At 40.7% G+C, this 22,225-nt stretch overlaps 1 protein-coding gene and 1 non-coding gene across 2 annotated transcripts in view; one reads left to right on the top strand and one right to left on the bottom strand.

Moving 5' to 3' along the window:
- Nucleotides 1–16,386, bottom strand: part of LOC117693628 (uncharacterized) — a 65,992-nt gene extending 49,606 nt beyond the window's left edge. The window contains exons 1-6 of the mRNA XM_076917335.1: nucleotides 16,289–16,386; nucleotides 14,289–14,359; nucleotides 13,422–13,446; nucleotides 10,567–10,680; nucleotides 4,452–4,513; nucleotides 3,866–3,896 (exon numbers count right to left, since the gene is read on the bottom strand). Of these exons, the coding sequence (XP_076773450.1) occupies nucleotides 3,866–3,896; nucleotides 4,452–4,513; nucleotides 10,567–10,680; nucleotides 13,422–13,446; nucleotides 14,289–14,359; nucleotides 16,289–16,313 (328 nt within the window). The 5' untranslated portion in view covers nucleotides 16,314–16,386. The remainder of the gene's footprint in view (nucleotides 1–3,865; nucleotides 3,897–4,451; nucleotides 4,514–10,566; nucleotides 10,681–13,421; nucleotides 13,447–14,288; nucleotides 14,360–16,288) is intronic.
- LOC117693888 (small nucleolar RNA SNORA17) lies at nucleotides 374–499 on the top strand. The gene has a single exon (XR_004604485.1). It is a non-coding gene; the product is annotated as a small nucleolar RNA SNORA17 (small nucleolar RNA).
- Nucleotides 16,387–22,225: the final 5,839 nt, after the last annotated feature.

Raw genomic sequence — 22,225 nt, 5'->3', positions numbered from 1 at the left:
CTCCTGCCTCCATTCTTCTCTCTCCATTCCTTACCAACTTCAGATCCTTTTCATTTTATCTTAATAACCCACTAAGTTCAATTGGTGCTAATCATATATTCATGGGCATGTGTCTATCCTGGAATTTGTTCAAGCTACCTACGGCAAGATCAGGTTCTACAAACTCTCCTTCTATCAACAGATTTTTTGGGGGCCATAATTTTTATTTTTATTTATTTATTTATTTATTTATTCATGATTGTTACTATTATGTATTCATATTGATGATGATGATGATGATGATGATGATGATGATGATGATGATGATGATGATGATAACAAAGCCTTTAGTTTAGGCTGGCTTAAGATTTATTATCAAAAAATGGAAGATTTTCCTGCCCTGGAGGCATTGCCTGCTATGGCACATGTTTGTCAGTAGGTGGCAGACAAGAGAGAAATTATGTCTATACATAATTATGTCTTGACCACCAAACATTTGAATGATTAGTAGTCTAACATTCACTGAAAACAGTGAGCCTGAGATGAACATCAGTCTAGTGCCCAGCACCACTGCTCAGGCCCAGACAGGCTCTGAGAACAGAGAGCAAGCTAGACACTAGAAGAACTACATGTGGGACTGTAGGCCTGGGCAGGAGTGAGCTGAGACAGATGACCTTTACATGGGGCCACTCCGAAGTAAGCCTGTGATGACCACCAGACCAGAACCATGACGCCTGGACAAGGAGCTAGTCTGAGATAACAACCAGACAGGTACTGGGAAGGCATGGAGGGGTGGAGCAGACTGTGCCCAAGACCAACCCATAATCCACGAATGAGACATACAGTCCAGAGACCACTCCTGAGATGACCCCAGACTCTCAAAGACACCAGTCACCACTAAAAGGAGAAAGTTAGCAGTGAAGAATAGAAGAGAAAGACAAACAGAAGGATGTGGGCACAATGAAGAGAGGCAGAACTGGAGACTCAAGGGTAGTGAGGAACAGCTGATGTGAGCAGCTTGTTTAGGCAAATATCCCTGCTGTGGGCCCCTGCCCTGGGACATGTTGATGGCTGAAAACTGTGTAGAAGTGGCCCACCACTCACTTAGGCAGCAAGGGAGAGCTGGTCCTGGGGGCATGAGAGCAGGAAAACTGCCCCTCCCCCTAGTCAGCTGCAGTACTTGGGAGAGCAGAGCCTGCACACTCCAAGAGCTGGGAGTGAGCCAGTCCTGAGGACAGGAGAACTGGAGTGCTAGCTCTACTCATCTCACATAAGGTGATATGATGAGGGAGAGATGTCCTCCCTTCTTCTCTCCTCTTAACCACCTATGCGCAGTGGCCCTGGGGCCATGAAAACAGAAGAGCTATCTCTGCCCCCCATTTGTTGCAGCACTCAGGAGAGCAGACCCTGTATCTTGCCTGCATAGCAGAGTAGAGCTGGTCCTGAACGAGCGTTTTTGCAGGTAAGCCAGTGCTGAAGGTGTGAATGCTGGAGAGCCAGCACTGCTTCTTGTCTACTGGGCTGTGGTGTAGAAAGGGAAAGATGCCACCCTCCCCTCCCTGCTCCTCTACCATCTATAGCATATGGGAAAGCTGCCCCTCCCCGGGTCATGAGAGTGGGAGAACTGACCATGTCCCTCTCTAACTGCAACACTTGGGAGAGGGGGCTGGGCACTTGCCTGGGCAGCAGGATAGAGATGGCCCTGGTTGCAGGGGTTGATGGTGAGCTGGCCCCGAGTGTGTGACTGTGGGAGAGTTGGTAGGTTGACCAGCTTACATACCTCTCAGGCCCAGATCCAGGGCTTTGAATTGGCCCAACCCAATATCTACCCCATTGATGAACTGCTGAAGTGCATGAAAGGGCTGGTCCTATCAAAAACAACATCAAGAACTCCATGACACAGGGCAACAACAGGACATTGGTCCTGTAGATACAGAACTTAAGGATCTCCATGACACAGAGCAACATCAGGGTATCCCAGAAGAGTCCCAGTGATGTTCCAGTATTGGAACCTCAGAGTATCAGAAGCCAGGAGCCATTCCAATTCCAACCAGATCAATGAGCCAGTAAGAATAACATTTGTAAGCAAAGAAGTATAGACAAAAGGGTCTATACTGTGGGACACACTACAGCTCCCACAATATTTGTCTTTGTTTGGGGGCTCTTGCAAGGGTGGAGGGAAGGTACAAGGGGAGGGGGAGATGAGTGGGATTGGGGTGCGTAATATGAAATTCACAAACAACCAATAACTATTTTTTTTAAGGTGATCTTGAACTTAGACTTTTCTGCATCCAACACTCTAACCCAAGGAATGCAGGTTGTGCAATCATGGGTGCATTATATGGAGTACTTGGGATGAAACCCAGGGTTTGGGACATTATCAGTAGGAACTAAGCAAACGAAGCTTCATGGTATAACCCATAATAGCTTCACTGAACACATAACCTCACTGGTGAAAGCCATGCAGACACACAAATGTGGACAAGATGATATCTGGTGACACTCTTTTCTGATGACTATGTAAATCCACTAAGAGGGAAAAAATAGAAAAGACAACATGGAATTTAAACACCCATGATAAAAAGTATCCTTGAGGTCCAGGGTCTAGCTGTCCTTCAAACGTATATTGCTGGATGCTTATACAGGACCTGCACAGAGTCAAGGAAGACAACACTGTGGCTTGAAGGGAAGAAGTTCAGAAACCCTTTTCACACCTAAGAAGTTATTGGTACTTTAGGGTTTTTGTCTGAGAGAGGGGCAGTTTTAATTAAAGGTATTGCCCCTAGAAGGTCAACCCAAGTATCAGTGGATGCCCCTACACATGTTTAGCAGAAATTGTACTAGAAAGGTTTTTTAAGGATATGAATTTGGGAAAAATTGAAAAGAGAGAGTGAATATGTGAACAGAGTTATAAGAGATAAATATGACAAAGCACTTTGCACAAACTTACCAAAATTAATATAACTATATTAACAGTAAAATACAAAATAAAAATGAAATGTATTGCTGGAATAATAATCCAGCACAGATCAAACAAATGATGACTGCAGTTTTAGTGGACACTGTCCCTAAATTGTGAGGCTTTTTGTTCCCATTCTGGCATTATCTAGTCAGCTAAAGATTTTCTCCAGATCTTACTGGAGTGAGTCATGGCTGTGAGAAACCCAGCTGGGACATATCCACCCCCACTTTCCCATGTACTGAATTTAATTTTCAGGCTCCGTGGCCTGAAAAGTAGCATGTGCTTCTCTACCTTTCAGGGCTGTTAATGTCTGCTGCCTGCTGCATGACACACTACCATGGACTTCTGACCTCTGCAGCAGCCAGGGTAGTGTTTGAGATCCCTATCAATTTGCCTTATGGCAGGCAGATACCAGAAGATGGAACTTTCCTATAGAGATTACTGTGGCCTTGATGGGGTAAGAAGTGTCTCTTGAGATGTACACCTAAGATGTCTCATATTTATCTCTGAACTCTGCTTCATTCATCTATGAAGGAATACAACCATATAGCCTGACCATGTATGGCCCTGATGAAGTTTGAACACATTTTTGTAGATGAATTGTATTATGATTTCTTAATTTATAAACTTTCTACTAGAAAGTGGTTTGGTTAATTAGGATCTTTTTCTTGGGCAAAAAGATTTAGACAACACCTTGGTGACAAAAACCTCTGTTAACTAAAAGATCACATTGAACACAGTGGCCACAGACACATGGCCATGATTTGTGAGTTGGAATGTCACTTTCTTTAAAAAAACACAACAACAACAAAAAACAAAAACAGCATCAGTAAGCAGCTTAGATCACAGTTGTCCATCACACAAAAGACAAAGCAGTACACAATTCTTATCTAAAACGTGTCTTAGTGATTCTATAATACTTACGACATTTGCGCCTTTTAGACTGATTCTGCAACTAAAAAAAAAGAAAAATTTTTAAAGCTTAGATCATGCTGAGTAATGTCTGCTAAGGGCTTTGGTCTTTCCATTGACATATTCTAGTTGCAATCAAGATAGAAAAGAGCAGTCAACTGGAGACTATGTTAATGGGTCCATTATGTAGTGATGTGACAGAAGATCTGAAGCTCTGTACTTCATGAAAAAGACCTTTCACATGTTTTCATGTTTCAAAAGCAGATCAGGCAAACTTGTCTGGCCTCTATGGAGGATTCCCTAACTTACATCGCATACCACCTGTGGAAACTTGTATTTTTCACTAAGTAGTTTTCTGTTTCAGTGGTCTATGTAGAAATAATTTGAATGTATGCCCTGATGTTTGATGTGTTGAAAGAAAGTGCCATGTGTGCAGTATGTGCATACTGAATCCTAAGCTGGTGAGATCTTTAAAACATGAGAAGCATTAAATATGATATAACTGATGAGTGCCATGATTCCATTGTGACACCCACTGAACCATAAGGGGACCATTGAAGTAAGTTTTCTAGACGAGAGAAAGGAAAGGCCTTCTTACCTTGGCCACCTTCAGGTGTGCTTTTCCCTTATCCAGTGTATTGTCAGCACATTCAGGTAACACTAAGGGGACAAGAAGTGACTGTCAGCTCACAGTACTGCCTATTGTTTAAAGTGGGTTTTATTTGATGTGGGTAAAAGTGTGTGAAATTAGTTAATGTTACTAAACCTGATGAACAAGATGGTTGTGCTGCTGCTGGACTGTGTTCTCATAAGGCAAACTAAACAGAGGGAAGACCCAAAGTCAAGCAAGGATCTATCTGTCCATGTGGTAAACATCTGATTCAGATGTCATACTAAGATTCATAGTGTATCTATGAGAGATTCTGTTCACTTCTCTCCCAGTGATCTTGCCAGTCTCATGAGCTTTGTGAGGGAGAGACATTTGGTGAATACAGAAAGACCTAGTATACTCAGGGCTGAGGATGGGGACATGGCTGGGGTTAGGCCACACTGTGTGGACAATGTATTCTAGTACACAGCATCAACAATAAGGTAACAGGTGGAAGGGACAACATGGGAATTAACAAAATGGAGAAAGAGGCAAGAGAAGGATAGGGGCAAGACGAAATAAGAGGGAAGACTGAAAGGGGAGGGGGCTGGAAGTGGAACCCTGTGTCTCAGGCATATGTGTTTCACAATCCAGTCTACACTGTGCACTAGCCTATAAGCATCACCTAAAATTGGTACCAAACCCATTTGCATAATGAGAGAATCTAGGAGAAACAGATATCCTTCTGAGGGGTTTAGGCCTAGATTCTGGATATTTAGGATATCTGTTTGATATCCTTCTGAGGGGTTTAGGCTATGGGGCCTACTGAAGAAGCTGTAGTGAACCCATTTTGAGGAAAAGACTTCTTCAGTTATACCCACATGTACTCATAAGAGGTGAGCTAGGTCAGACCTAGAGTGCCAAGAGTGAGAAATTCAAGGAGTGACAGCACACAAGGCAGACACGTTCTGTGTTCAGATAGGTGCCTGGAGAGCTGAAACCCAGGAGTCAATGTCCTTTATCTGGGGGAACATAGGCAATAATTTAAGGGAACTCTTGAATCCAGCCTGTGTATCTTGGAAGATGAACCTAGAATACCTCAAAAGGCACCAAAGATGGGCCAGAATACAGACATTTTCTTACCTGTTAAGCCACGGGGTCCAAGATAGATGGGAGCCTCTAACCTCCCTTGACTCAAGCACTTAGTATGCTAGTCAAATTAAGGAGCATAGGCTGCTACAAGCTAAAGACATACATAAGGCCTTTACTTATCATGACAAGGCTAGTGTTGCAGTGAGGTCAGACTAGAGAATCCTGCTAAAGAATGAGAGACAGCACTGATCAACATCTAGGTGGAGACCATAGTTCTTACTTGACCATGTGCCTAACTTGTGTTGCCCTTGTTGCCCATGCTAATATTGTCTACCCCCCTTAAGCCTTTCTTTAGATCTTATTAGAATGAACCATGGGAAACCCAATTGGGACACATCCACCCTACATTTCTGTTCCTGTGTACTGTGTTTCATTTTTAGGTCCTATCACCTGAAAATAAGTATTTGTGCTTCTATCCCTTTTAAAACTGACTGTCTGCTGCCTGGTAAACAACACTACTACCCGCTCTACCCATTCTATCAGTCAGGATAGTATTTGAGATCCTTTTAGATCAGCTGGGGATGGGAGCAGTCTCTAGGAGGTGCCAGAGACCTGGGATAAGGGGCGGTCACAGAGGTTTCTAAGGGGGCAACAGTGCTGAGATTCCTAGCAGTGGAGGATATGAATCCTGAACTGTCCACTTCCTGTAGCAAGGCAGGACTCACACTGGAAGGATAAAGACATCAACCCATCCAAAAGCCTTTTGACTACAAGATGTGCAGGGACAAAATCAGAGCAGAGATTGAGGGAATGGTTGAGACTCATCCTACGAGCAAGAACCAATCCCGGACACTCTCAATGATACTCTGTTATGCTTGCAGACAGGAGTCTAGCATAACTGTCCTCTAAGAGGTTCCACCCAGCAGCCAATGAAAACAAACATAGAGACTCACACCCAAACATTAGATGGAGCTCAAGGAATCTTATGGAAGAGTTGGAAGAAAGATTGCGGGACCCAAACGGACAGAGACTCTACAGGAAGACTGTCAGAATCAAATAACCTGGACTCTTGGGAACTCCCAGAGACTGAATCACCAAACACATAGTGAGCATGGGCTGGACCAAGGCCGCCTGCACAGATGTAGCAGTGGTACATCTGTGCAGCTTGGCCTGCATGCAGGTCCCCCAAAAAACTGGAGCAGGGGCTGGTCTTGAGCCTGCTGCCTACCTGTCGTCTGTCAGTGGATCCTGCTCTCTAAATGAACAGCCTTGTCTGTCCGCAGTGAGAGAGGATGTGACTAGTCCTGCAGTGACTCGATGTACAGGTTGGGGGGGGTGAGTGTAGTGTGGGGAAGGTGGTTGTTTGAGAACCCAGAGTGGGGACTTCACCTTTTGAGGTGAAGGGGAATGAGGAAGGATTTGGGGGGTACTGGGAGGAGACGAAGGGCTGATAGTGGGTTATAAAGTAAATAGGTAATTTTTAAAAAGATATATAAATACAAATTGTAGAGATATAAGAAAATGATTTAAGGTATATGAAAAATGGGAAATGTTTCAGCCTTCTTTCCTCCCTCTATGTTACTGTTATACTAAGATTTCAAAAGTTCCACATTTTAACACCGACTAAAAGAATTCTCATAAGCTGATAGAACATTGACTGCTTACTATTCAGTCACAAGCTCAATTTTGAGGTTTCTTTGGCTGTCTTCTAGCTATAACTTAAAGATGTTCATACTTTTTAACCTAAACCTATAGTTTTTGTTGCATGAATCTACTCCAGTTGTTTTACAGAAACCTGCTAACTCCCTTTTCTACACTATGAATTGGAATACAATAGTGATGCTAACATGTCTAAACTTCTATCTTCCTTTGTAAATTAAAAAATAAAATAAAATTCACATAAGCTTCATGGAATCAAAGAAGTTATAAAACTTGAATCCACCTGTCACAAGTCAAGTGAACTCCAAATAAGTACAGCCTAAATTTCTGCACCTATCCATTCCTGAGAATGGGAGTTTCGCCTGGTCTTGGGATTCCTCCCCTTCCCTAATTGCTGGGAAATTTGAACTTCTTTCCCTAGTCTATATTTGTCTCAGCAGATCCCCACTTGTCTGGCAGATACCATCCAGGAAGCACCTGCAAATTACAAATGGCTATGCTCTGTATTTGTACAGTTCAAATAAAACAGCCCAGCCAATGTGATTGATCACTGTCTCTTCAGCTGGATCAGCTAATCAGACACTTCTGAAAAATGCCCCATTACCCAGCTTTTGACTCCTTTCACCCTTACTGGTCCCTGACAACTGATACCCCAGCTTCAGCTAGAAGTAGTTATAGAAGAGAGTACATTGCCCCTGCCCAGGCGGAAATGCTAAGTCCAAAGTGAATTCTCTTTGGGAGAAACTTGTTGTTATGCCAACCATTTGGGAGTAGTCCAGAACACTTTAGGAAAAGATAAAAGAAAACTGGATAGGGAAGAATAAGAGAGACAGGCCAATACCTGCTTCCAGAGTGTAGTCAATCAATTCTCTTGACTAATCACCACGTTCACTGCCTTTGCAGGTCCTCTGGCCCTTTTCTGTCCCCTGTTCCTGATAGGGTCATGAACTCTCAATGCTTTACTTAAATTTATTCATTCAAGAATTAACTAAATTATGCTCATGGTTTCAACAACCCAATATAATCCCCTATACTGAGAAACAGATAATCAAAGATTTTAATATGGTACAAAGACAAAGGGCAATATTGAGAACAAGTAAAAGGGACTTGTCCAAAGTACTGCCATTTTGTTTCAGAGCATAATGAATGTACCTAACCACAGCTCCTGCTGTTTATCCTTTACTCCACAGAACTTAGTAACTGTTCCTAACCGCAGCTCCTGTTATAAAGCTTTTGCTCCGCAAAATACAATGGCTGTTTCTAGCTACAAAATAACAAAGGAATTTCATTGGTTGGACTGTAAAATGGACATTCTGTAGCAGTTCACATAGATCAACCACATAAGGAGAGCCCTTATCCCTAAATCCTTATTAGTAGAAAAATGTAACAATAACTTGGCATACGTGCTCTTGGTTGGCAAGCTTAAATTCTCTGAGATTCTGGCTTGGGGGTTACAGTTTAGCTCCCAAGTGTATTCTGTGTCCCTAATCAATCAATAGCAGCTTGATTACAATAAATATTTGTCATCTTCATTGACTTGGTTTTTGAGTTGTGTTGGATTTAAGCAGACCCTATAATAAAATGAGGAACAAAATTTGCTTTCTAGGAAATGATAAACTAAACCAACCTGAGAGAATTTGTTATATGATGTAACAATGAAATAAATCTTTCAAAAACTTTTTTTTGTTTCTTATATTCAGGAGGCTCAGTAACTGGCTGTATATCCAGCAGAGGTGAACCTTAGGTACTCAGTTCTTTCAGGAAACCATGTAGGTTCTAGGTTCAAATTCCTGTCTTCAGTCTTTACAGCAAGTACCTTACTATTGAGCCATCTCACTGGTCCCACAAAATAAATCTTATGATAAAAATCAGAGATCACAGTCAGTCCCTGAGATGATTTTGAGCACAGGATAATCACTATTTTCTCTTCAGCCTCTGCTGGACACCAGTATCTTTTATCTTTGTTCATAGAGTAAAGGTCTAATCCAGATGGCCTACTGAGACTGCCTTTCTAGGCATGCTTTCCCTGAGAACGGTTCTTTTGTGTTCTCTTCCAGTGATCTTCTCAGTCTCGTGAGTTTTGTGAGGAAGAAAGATTTAGTGACTACAGAAAGACCTAGTATACTCCAGGCCAAGACTGAGGACCTAGGCCATGGCTAGGAGTTAGGCCACACTGTGTGGACAATGTATTCTAGTTTGCAGCATCAACAATAATGTAACAGTTGAAAGGGTTCACAGACACTTCCATGATTGGCAGACATAAGGTTCACAGTCAACATGCAACCAGGAAGAATGAGAAGTGGTGGAGAAGGATGGGGTAAGAGGTCAGAAGAGGGAAGACTAAAAAGGTGGGACAAATAGTTGAATCCTGTGTCTCTGGCTCAGGGCTCAGAAGCAGATAGACAATGTGCATTAAACCTACAGACACAGCCTATAAGAGGGGTCACAAGCAAATGCAGAATGAGAGAATCCAAGTAAAGCAAACATACTTCTGAGAAGAGCAGGCTGTAAACCTATGAAAGAAGTTATAGTGAAGCCACTTAGAGGACAGAGATTTTCTTAGACTAAAATCTCATGACCCTAAAACATGAGGCAGGTCAGACCATGTCAAGACTGAAAGACTCCAGTAGTGACAGTGCAGAGGAGAGGAATATCCTATGGTAAGATGGGTACCTGTAGAACTGATACCCCAAGAGTCAGTATCTTTTATTCTGAGGAACACTGGCAATATTAGGAGAATGCTTAAACTCAGCCTCTGTATCATGGAGGCTAAACCAAGAATGCCTCTTAAAGCCCCAAGAGTGGGCCAGTTGTATACATTTTCTTACCCATTAAGTCAAAGGGTCCAAGATGAATGTCCTCCTTCCATTTCCTTGTTTCTACTGTTCTCTCCCTCTCCCTCAAGCCTCCCAAGCACAGGGTGTAACACACTACTCCAGGGACCCTCTCCCAAGAGTCAGACCAGAACCGCTGTGATCTAATTCCATTTCTGTCTTCATTCTCAACAGTTTTGATAATCACACGGTCACTCTTGAGATGGTTGACATCCAATCCATCCACATTACAGGTGTCTGGGACTAGGTAACAGAGAGGGTGGCTCACCTGTTCCCGCCTGCAGCAGGTGAAGTGACAGTGATGCAGACAAGACAGAGTTCACTTTTCCTCTCTTTCTCATTACTCAGTGAGAACAAACAGTGAGTCTTATATCTAGTTTTAAATTCTGTGGTTGAATTTCAACTAATGAAGTACACAAATTAACATCATCTACAACAGAAAATATTTCTAATCTGGTCATCTTTGTTTCCTTGTATTATACATTATGATCTACAAAAACTGGGTATAATTTAATAAAATTATTCTATTTCCTCAGTACCTGTTGCTTCAGCTTGTGGATTGTCCCTGGAAGTACAAGCTCTGACTTGATGTTCATCAGCATGCAGGGGAGCAGCAATATTCCTGTGATGGCTCTGTCTCAAGACATGTGTTGCTTGGAATGCATTAACGACAGAGACAAGTCATGTCAGCTTCGTGGCAAAAACAAACAAACAAACAACAGACAAGCAAAAACCAAACAACAAAACCCAAAGAAAACCAGTAATGGTTCTATGTTTATTCCATTCCATCTCATGAACATTCCTCAGGAACCATCATCAGAGGTCCAATGGTGCTTTTGAAAGATCCCCAAGTGCACTGTGCACAGCAGCGTGTGCTGCACTGATGGTGTAGGAAAGCATAACTTCACGTCAGTGTGACAATGTACAGAGAAGAGCACCAGGACTCTGTTATGTTGGTGTTGTACCTGGTCAACAGAATCCATATGTCTCTTAGAGCCACATTAAAAACTGAAATGTAGCCGGGTAGTGGTGGCTCATGCCTTTAATCCCAGCACTTGAGAGGCAGAGATAGGCGGATCTGTGAGTTCGAGGCCAGCCTGGTCTACAGAGTGAGTTCCAGCACAGCCAAGGCTATACAGAGAAACCCTGTCTCTAAAAACCAAAAAAAAAAAAAAAAAAAAACAAAAAACAAAAAAAAACCAAAACCCTGAAATGTATGCACTCTCACTTCTGAGTGGTGTTCACTACAATGCTATACACTCACTTGATCATATGGATATACAATTACACACAAACACACAGCTAGCTCTTAAGGAAAGGACATAGAATTGCTTTGTGATGTCTATTAAATGACAGAAGAATCACCTACATATGAATGAATCTAGGAAGCATGAGGTTTCAGTTGGTTACACATGGAAATAGAAAATGTATGCATTTTTGCTGTTTACCTAAGAAGCTGTAGGAGGCTCCTAGCTTAGTAGAAATATGTGGTCTTCCTCTAAGAACTTCAGCCTGACTGGTGCTTCTCAGGGAGTGATTGGCTGATCAGAAGACCACACTGATATATGTTCTAGAAATGCTCAGTTTCAAAGTTACTCAAAACCAAGGTGTCACATTATGGTTGGGCTGAATAGAAACTTTCTCTCAACTAGCCAATTGTGGACATGTCCTCATCATGAACTGACAAGAACAGCAGCCTGGTGCAGTGGTAATATAATAAGCAGGGTATGTTCACATCACTTGTAGGTGGCAACCTCCCTGACTCTCTGAATGGCCTTTCTTAGCTCCTGCTTAGATATGGGTACTGACTCCAGGGCAGTGAGACTGTACCATACCTGGTCCTACCTCCCTTACCAACCCTACCTTCTCTCTCTATTTTGAATTTTTTCTGGTAAGGTCTCTATCCTATTTTAGCATGTAATTTACTCTACAGAAAAGAATGACCTTGAACTTATGTTTCTCCTTCCTCCACTTCTCAAGGATAAGTATTAATAGGATTGAGCCATCCTGGGCACATTTTATGCAGAACTAGGATACTAACTCTGGGTCCTGGACTCGCTAAACATGTACTGAGCCAACTGGGCTGAAGCTCCTGTCCATAGTTTCACACTAGTTTCCCTTAATCAAACCACAGTATAGCAAAGTGCTAACACTGTAGATGATCTATACAGAAAATACTTGAAATAATGATATTGAGCCATGTGGTTCACTGCTGAAAATATCTACTCAGTATCCACACTTTAAATATGGAGACTGACCACTACTGAGAGGAAAGCCTCCTGGAGCACAGAATGTACCTCACTTTTCTGTGTGTATTCCAAGGATGTGGTAGTGGACTCCTTTTATAACACTACACTGTAGTCAGAGGCAGATAGAACTATGTGAGTTCCAGGCCATATAGATAGGTAGATGGACAGACAGACAGACAGACAGACGGTTTCAGAAAGTCATGGATACACAGCAAACCCTGGTCTAAAAAAAGAGGAACAAAAACAAAACAAACTAAAACCAAAACAAAATCGTATATTTTTTTTTAAAAATTAGTACATATTAGTATGTAAGTGGTAATTAGAGTTCTTAGTAAGTACTTTCCCTTAGTTGTTTTGTTTTTTGTGTTCATGCTAATATTGACAACCCCTTAAAGCTCTTCACCAGGTTTTACTAGAAGGAACCAACCAAGTCTAGTTCCAAGGCTAGCCTGAACCCAGTTCCTACACATCTAACCTATTTCAATATAGAGGTCAGCACAGGATCAGTGGTCTGCACCAAAACATGGGCTTTTATTTCATCCTTGTTAATGTCTGTAGGCAGGTGAATAACACTGCCCAGGCCTTCTGAGCACTGTGGCAGCTGTGACAGGGTTTGGGATTCCTGAAGCTTTGAGTTAGTGCAGGCAGATGTTGGAAAACTGGAATCTGTTTCCTGGGTTTTGTATGCACTTGATGGGGTTAAATGTAGATGGTGCACTGCACATTTAAATACCTCCATCGCTTACTCCGAATTGTAGTTTATTGATCTGTCTAGAGAAATACAAATCAACCCACTACATGTGGCTGTGGCGAACTTTAAACACACAAGCCAATCTCTATCCTGATTTTTTCTAAACCTTTTCACTGGAAATTGGGTTGAATACCTTGAATATCTGTATAAATAAGATAGGTTTAGATGCAGCCTAGTACATAAAACATCAAACTAAAGAGGGCACAGCTGGATGCAGCAGCTGTAGGCACATGGCTACCATTTCTCCCTTGAGGCATCACTTTTTTTAGAACAACCATTCAATTTTCAATCAATACATGTGTATTTGCTCACTGTGGTGCAACCAGACAAAAGACAACCAGTATTAACACAAGTCATATTTAACACATGTCTTCAGCGACTGCAGAATACATACCGTGCTGATCTTTTTGAGGCTCCACCTGCAACATACAGGAAAGAAAACACTTAAGAGACTCAGATTGTGCTAAATTCTGTTTGTACAGCTCTTTTGTTCATGCCTTGGCAGGACATAATTACACCAAAGATTGTAGAGATAATCTAGTCTCTTACTAATCTACTGACTCTTACTGACTAATGGAGAATCAGGTGAAATGTTCTGTATGAGTATATTATGTGATGCTGACACTGAATACCTCAAGATGTCTACTTGGTAACAAAAACTAGTATTTTTCCCACATTTGCTGACTAAATACCACATCAGGCAACCCTACGTGTTGGCTTCTACTGAAGGTTAGCCGAGTTATATCACAGTATGGTGAAGCTAACATCTATTATAAAGGGGTTACACTAACCCCTTTTATGAAGCACTCTAATAATTTGCATGCATCCTCATGTCTTAAGTTCTTGGCACCTGAACATTCCATGCTAGGACATGTGATGCTTCTGCCACATCCATCTTTGGGGAACATAGTCAAATTCAACCTAACCCACAGGCTCTAGAAGCCATAAAAGGAGAGTACATTTAAGTCTATATGGATGATATGCCTGTCACCTTCTGAGTGAAATTTATATACTGTAAAGCACAACACGATTGTCCAGAAGACAACCTGCCCCAACTCAAGGTCACTACCTGACATAGCAAGTGTGAATGTTCTATTAAATCACCAATCTGATATGATTCCATTTCCTTCTCTTCCTAAATAAACTATTGAATGCTCATGCTATACCAAATTGACTTTACCTTTTCAATTTGATAGTCATAAAAACAAGAGAGAATCATTCAAGGACCTTTTCTCTTACATAAAGAAAAGGGGCTTCTTACCTTTCTCAAGGACTTTGGGGACCCTTCTTCAACACTTGAGGAAGGTGTGGAAGTTTTGTTTCGAGGTACAACTAGAGGGACAGAAAGTAAATGTCAGCTCATGGCACTATTTATTACACAAGCATCTTTGACATGGATAAAAGTGTACTGAGTCAGTATATGTGATTAGACTTAGCCTACAACTGGGCTGTCTTTGCTGATGGTAAGCACAGGCAAAGATTAGAAAACTAAACAGCTTATTTTTCTTTTTCTTTTGCTCTCTAGAGAATGAGAATATAAAGCAACAAGAGTCTATGTTTCAATACATGACTACTAAATGTATGTTCATCATATCTTCATCATATCTCACAAGCATATTTCAACCTCCATCAGTTGATACATCCTGATTCTGCATTCATCATAAAGAACATAGAATTCTAGCTTTTTAACACATACATGTTAGTCTAAGGTACATAGTGTAACTGCATTGGTCCATTCCATAATTCGACATTCCACAATGTATTCACTCCTGGAAAACAATATTAAGTACCCGGTGCCTTGTTTCTCCTTCTGGTCTTTCTTTACTACCCTATGCTCTTCTGTACTCATGTGTCTTGTGGCATCCACATTAAACAGAGCAGTGATGGGGAAGAGTATCTGGATCCTGCTGGCCATTCAAGTTCTTTAACTCAGCTCTATGTAAGAGTTGCTCCAAGTGTAATGCAGCCTCTACAAACTGGGTAGATATTCCGAGTACTTATGTGTCACTCTCACAGGGTGTGTGGGTTACAAGGTAGCTGCACTTTTGAGGGTCACGTTTGTATTTCCATCAGATATCAGTCAAAGATCTTCCCATTTGTAGTTGGCTTTAGGCCAGGTGTGAGGAAGAAGCTCCCAACCCTAAGTATCTGTGAGCTGACAAGAAGTGCTGGTACTTCATTATAATGACTAGGATGAAGTATGACACTGATGTAGCAATATCTATCCTGGGATAAAGTGACCATGGACTCTATGCCATAAAGTAGATAATGCCGAGAACTTCTACAGACTTTGGACTTCCTGACATGTACACTGGAAACCTATCTTGGTTAATTAACTTTTCACAAATATGAAAATATCTACATTTAGGCTTTGGCCAATTCATCAAGACAGCTATAGTTCTTTGAAATGGTGTCTGGATAAATAAACCACATGGTACATGAAAACTAGAGAAAGAATTGAGATATCTATTCAGCACCATGTTTCTACATGTACAGAAGTACAATGACCTCTGCATACTGTTCTTTTAGTTCACCCTATTTGAACACTTTATACCCATTGATTACTGTAAATAGTTACTGACACTTTACTTAGTTTACCAGTCTGTAATTCACATGATTCTCTACTCACTTTGTTGAAATAGTTATCACTTATTCAGAACAAAATAATGAATATATTGGATGATACCTAACTCCTAAGACATTTGGGTCACAATATTAGCTAATTATGATATCTACAATTCAAGACAACCATAAATTATTTCAATTATTCAATAAGGACTATGTACACAATATAAAATTTCACATATAAGAAAAATCAATATTTTAGGGGATAAAGTATACCTGGTAAGTAAATGACAGGGCATGTTTGTTAAAAATGAAAATAGGCATACATTATAGTGAGATTTATCATAAATTATCACCACTACTGTGAAGCCGTGCCAATTTTCTGAGATTAATATCTTTAATACAGAGAACCTAAGTTATTTCTTGGTATGCTTATGAAATACTGTTACAGTATTTAAATATAGGGATGTCTATGAAGCACAATCTTGACGAAGGAAATACAAACATACATAGACACATGTATACATACAAACACACATTAAATTCTAAACATAAAATACTTCACAGAGACCAAAATATAATTTATAATAAAACATAATTCTAATAATACAGTAGCTGTACGTATTTAAACAAGATATTTTGAGAAATATTAGCCAGTCTAGTTGTGGAAATAGCACTAAATGGATAGTAACATACCTCGGGTCTCACAACAATTTCCCATTGTAAAAAATAAAATCCAATACTTTTGTCGCTGTGTAGTGTATAGTCGTGTACTCCGAGCAAAGTCTCAAAGTATACTGGCATTCAGCAGCCAGGCCTGAGTATAACTAAGTACAGGTCAGCCATAAGTCACAGAACTTGCATAGTGAGCTCATAATCCATACCATGACGTCCAGCATCTGCCACTTAGGCAAGTCTGTTCATACAAGTTCAGGACTACAGTGTGGGTTATTATAGATGTCAGTGTTCTTTATCTAAGAAGGATCAATTACAAAGTTAATATCTGTCTTTTCTGTTTATATTATTCTGAAGAACCCTGTCTAAATGCCTTCTTAACAGAGCTCTCTCTCTCTCTCTCTCTCTCTCTCTCTCTCTCTCTCTCTCTCTCTCTCTCTCTCTCTGTGTGTGTGTGTGTGTGTGTGTGTGTGTGTGTGTGTCTGCCTTACATCAAAATGTGAACTCTCAGCTACTGCTCCCGTGCCATTTTTGCCTGTCTGCTGCCTTGCTCTCTGCCATGATGGCCATGGATTCTAACTCTCTGAAACTTTATCCTCTAAGTTAAATACTTTCTTTTACAAGTTGACTTGGACTTGGTATCTTGGTGTTTTATCACAAAAATAGAAAAGTAACTAAGACAGCCCCTAACCTGTCACGTTTGTCTGCCTGTCCTCAATATTTCAATTAAAGACATAATTGTTGTAGTAAAAATTAATTGGCAGTTTCTACCCCACCTTACATCATTCAGTTCCCAAAGAAAAGACACAAAACTTTTCTATTTATAATAAAGCCTTAAAAGCACTAGAGCTGGGAAGATATCAATCCTCTATGCTATTTTGTCTACTTCCCTGTCAATAACCCTCAGATACAACTTGCCATGTTTCTAGCAGGCTACTCCTTTCCAAACGGCTGGCCCTCATGGCCATGTTCTCACTATCCATCTACCCCTGGCATCTCCTTCCTTCCTCTTCTTTCTTGCCTGGTGTTCTCTGCCTCAGACCCCAAGCCCAGCAACTGAAACCTGGCCTACCTCTCTTCTGCCCAGCTACAAGCTGTCAACATATTTACCAATAGTTTTAAATTAAGGAGCAAAGTTACATAGCATCACTTGGTATATGTGATGATTTCCTCATTACCAAGGAAGCCCTCATTGAGGGCAGCCAGATCTTGGGGACCAGTATTTACCATTACAATAAACGGCAACAGACCAAACCTCAACACACTAGTAATAATAAAGGCAGAAAAGAAAAAAATTTTTTAGTTAGTTTGTTTGTTTGTTTATTTATTTATTTATTTTAGCTTTAGCCCCACTGGACCACTTTTCATGAAGGTTGCCCTGACTTCTCTTCTGCATTCCCACTGAACAACACAAGATGGCACCCTATGAAAACCTGTTATCTTGGATGTGGTGATACAGTGGGAAGAGGAACTAAGGTCTGTTGACTCCTCTACCAAGATTATCCCAAAAATCCTATGAGGTTTAGTTTGAAACAACGTCAAGAAATATCTATAGCTGGGCAGTGCTGGTCAAGTTATTTCTTCCTTCTGAACCTCAGTCTCTCCTGAAAAGTGATATGATAGGTTGTAAGTCTCTTTCCAGAAAATTAGTCCTCGTCCTGGTGTGTCCATGGGTCCTAACTTGTTGCTTTTCCCTGCATGCGATTCTTGGCACCCACTGTCTAAGCTGTTCAGTACCAAAGGGAGGAACACAAGTATCTCTTCATAGTATTTCACACATACCAGGATGGCTATGGAAGTAGATGCTTTATGCACTTGGAACCATTGCCTGGAGCCCTTACACTTCCTCCTTCCTCTATAGTTTCCAAGTGTGGCAGAGTAGAAGAGTCACAATGAAATGATAGCATTTACCACTCATCATTAATTCTTCACATCTGAACTAAGATCTGCAAGGGAAACTCAGTTCCAAGGATGGAAACTTGCCTTCAGTAGGAGGCTCGGTCAGGTGTTTAGGACGTGTGCTTTATGTCCAACCCCTGCTCCTTAAAAAAATATGCCATAGCTAAAGTGGCATAAAAAATGGGGTGTGGAAAGAAAGGGTTCTGGAAACCCCCCAAAATGTTTTAATGGTGGGGACATATAGCTGTTAAATCTACCTAAATCTAGGGCTGGTGCCTGAGGTAACAAAGGAAGGGAGTTTCCTTTGGAAGTTACCCTTCAGTAGATAAATGTCTCCCAAGTGTACCAGAAAGCAAAGGCTTTATGAGTAACCATACTACCGAGAGCAAAAGTATTCTAAATAAAACAACTTATTTCCTTTCCTTTGGCTATCAGATCACTAAAATAATGGTTACCCCAAAATTGGAATTTCCTCTGGAATGCCATAGCAGGAAAAAAACAAATGGCCGAGGCCCCTATTCTAACTGGAGGGGAATGCTACTTTTTGAGACTTAACTCTCCATCTCATTTTTTCAAGCACTAACTTGGATGAAGGCTTCATCACTCTTGGCCAGCTACATCTTCCTTAGCAGAATTTTAGTAATAGCTGGATATAAAGCCTTCAGACTGTGAATTTAAAGGAAATAGGAGCACATGGAGTTCATAGTACTGAAAATCCTTGGGACAAGTATAAGAATGTGGTGAAGCTACAGGAGATTACAACTCAAGTGGAAATTACTTCTTTTTTTTTTTTTAATATGAGGTGAATTCTAAACTATCTTGCTAATGAAGATGTCTCAGTAGTGAGGTTTAAAAAGAAAGGGTTTGGTATCTTATGTTATATTTTGAGCATGACATTTATAAGGGAATTCTAAGGGAAGTCCTACCCAGTCCATACAGAATTGCAATTCCAGTTGCAGTTCAGTAGAAGAGAGCAGGGGGTCAAATGGAGAAAACACCCACAGCTTACTTACTTAAAACCTGGCACATTGTGTCTCTCATCTTGATGTTCCACAGTGAGCAGTGTTTGGTTTTTGCAAGGTTGTTCCATCTTTGAAGATTGTTCTCAGTAGAGCCAAAGCTCATTCCTCCAATGCACTGAATTTGAATCTGTTATATTTGATTTGATGTGGGTCCTCAGCAATGACAAAAGAATTTACTGGAAGGACTCTGAGATCAGTTTCGTCACCTAAATATGTGATGGAACACTGAACCTAAGGCCAGTAGACCTCTAGAAGTCTTCCAGCAATCTCTTTTCCTTTCTGCAGTTGAACTTTATTTAATTTTGAATACTTATTTATTATTTTTGTTTTATGCATATGAATGGTTTGCCTGCATATATGTATGTGTACTGTGTGTGTGTGTCTTATGCCTGTGAAGGCCAAAAAAGGGGCGGGGGCAGATCCCCTGGAACTGAGTTTAAGGATTTCTATATGGCACCACATAGATACTGGGAACCAAACTAGGACCTTCTGCAAGAATAGCAAATGCTCTTAACCACTGTGTTCTCTTCCCAGTCCTGGACGTTATTCACTTTTACCAGCTTGACAGATTGAGAAACACGGCACTAACAGCTCTTGATCATTAGTGTGGTACTTATATGATGGAGAGGATTGATTTTTTTCTGCTTTATTTCTTATTATCTGTCATGTTGAGACAATAGAGAAAAAAATGTTATTTGACTCATGATTCTAATAGCTAGAATGTCTACATAGTATTGCGCTGCCTGATATCCTTGGAAGAGTGTTCTGACTAATACATTCACAGAAGATCAGAAAGGGTACCAGGCATGTGGAAAAGGTGTACACGTACAGGACAGGTATGTCCACTTCTAACTACACAGTTCAACAGGCATTAACTTACTCCTGCCAGGTCATGCCCACTCTTTGTCTATAGTATTACCCCATTTCTGAGGTGGAACCTGTCGTGATGTAATCATTTTCTATAGGCTCTCAATACTACCACACTGGAGACCAAGCTTCCATCCCATAAATCCAAGAAATAACTCATATACAAATATAGAAGGGAGATTCTCACGGAGACATATTCTCCATATATGGCCTGGTTAAGTATAAACATGATATTGTGGCGTTTTGTGGCATAACTGGTATTTCCAAGATACAACAGGTAGGAGGGTAGCTTATGCTACTGTCAACTTCAACAGACATTAACTGAGAACTTACCTAGAGTTTAGCAGCCTTGATCCGTAAGCCAGAAGGTGGATCAAGTTTGGATATGCCGTGTGTTGTTAAAATGTAGAGCCCAAGAATTCGGAAGTGTCAGCAGAGTACACAATACTCCTGGTGTCAATCCTCCAGTAGGTTAACACTTAAGAGGCTCTGAAAGTACAAATGCCAGACCTCTGTCTGCTATGGTTGCTCTCTATGTTCCCAATGTGTTTGAGCCACAAGCTTCAGCTAAAAGCTATCCCAAGAGGTACAATCTGGGGGTCTTTAAGGAAGATGAGAGAATCTGGGCAGTCCATAATGCAGTTAAGTGCTGCCAGCTAAAGTACCCTGGTGCGCACACACACACACACACACACACACACACACACATAAACACACTCGCAAAAGGAAAACTCCCACTGGAAAGGCAGCTCATGCAAACATCAGAAACTTTTCCAGTACAGACTCAGTAACAACACAAAATAAGGGGAATGAAATATACACCTAAATACTAATGACAAAAGAAAATAAATGAGTATAGCGCCAATGTCCAATAGCTCTGAGCTATAATCAATACACCAAACACACAAATTCATAGAAGGAAAAAAAGAGCTGAGATAAACATTATGAAGTCAAAGAGAACTTATTAAAGAAAATTATAGCAGGATATTTCCTAAATATTAGACATTAAAATAGACATTCAAAAAAAGAGCCTTCTAGGTTACCAAATGACATGGCCAGAGTAGTTATCTGTGTATGTACTTACATGTGTATGTACTTATAAGACCAGAGACATATTATAGTCAATATGTCAAAAATACAGAGCAAAAGAGAAATATTGAAGTCTTTAAGAATAAAAAACAATTCATTACAAATGTAGAAACATCTAAACAATATTGGCAACATTCAAAGGCAGGGAATCATGACATGATGTATTTCAAGCCCTGAAAGTAAATTGACAAATGGGCCCTCCTAAAATTGCAAAGCTTCTGTAAAGCAAAGGACACTGTTAATAGGACAAAAGGACAACCAACAGATTGGGGAAAGATCTTTATCAATCCTACATCTGACAGAGGGCTAATATCCAATATATACAAAGAACTCAAGACATTAGACTCCAGACAACTAAATAACCCTATTAAAAGATGGAGTACAGAGCTAAACAAAGAATTCTCAACTGAGGAAACTCCAATGGCCAAGAAGCACCTAAAAAAAATGTTCAGCATCCTCAGTCATCAGGGAAATGCAAATCAATACAACCTTGAGATTCTACCTCACACCAGTCAGAATGGCTAAGGTCAAAATCTCAGGTAATGGCAGATGCTGGTGAGAATGTGGAGAAAGAGAAACACTCCTCCATTGCAAGCTGGTACAACCACTCTGGAAATCAGTTTGGCCATTCCTCAGAAAATTGGACATAGCATTACCTGAGGACCCCACTGGGTATATACCCAGAAGATGCTTCAACATATGACGAGGACACATGCTCCACTATGCTCATAATAGCCTTATTTATAATAGCCAGAAGCTGGAAAGAACCCAGATGTCCTTCAACAGAGGAAAAGATACAGAAAATGTGGTCCATTTACACAATGGAGCATTACTCAGCTATTAAAAAGAATGAATTCATGAAATTCTTAGGCAAATGGTTGGAAGTAGAAAATATCATCCTGAGTGAGGTAAAAGAACACACATGGTGTGCATTCACTGATAAGTGGATATTAGCCCCAAAGCCTGCAATACCCAAGATACAACTAATTTAATTTCCACTAAAATAATGGCTTGTTTGGACTTGTCTCTTGTTCAGGTCAATGATGGGGATGGGTCAGTGGTTAAGTGTACTTACTGCTTT

The sequence above is a fragment of the Arvicanthis niloticus genome, chromosome 21 (genome assembly GCF_011762505.2).
Source record: "Arvicanthis niloticus isolate mArvNil1 chromosome 21, mArvNil1.pat.X, whole genome shotgun sequence".
Lineage (NCBI taxonomy): Eukaryota > Metazoa > Chordata > Mammalia > Rodentia > Muridae > Arvicanthis > Arvicanthis niloticus.
Note: the sequence above shows the minus strand (reverse complement) of the source record. Positions and strands in the feature narration are given on the sequence as shown.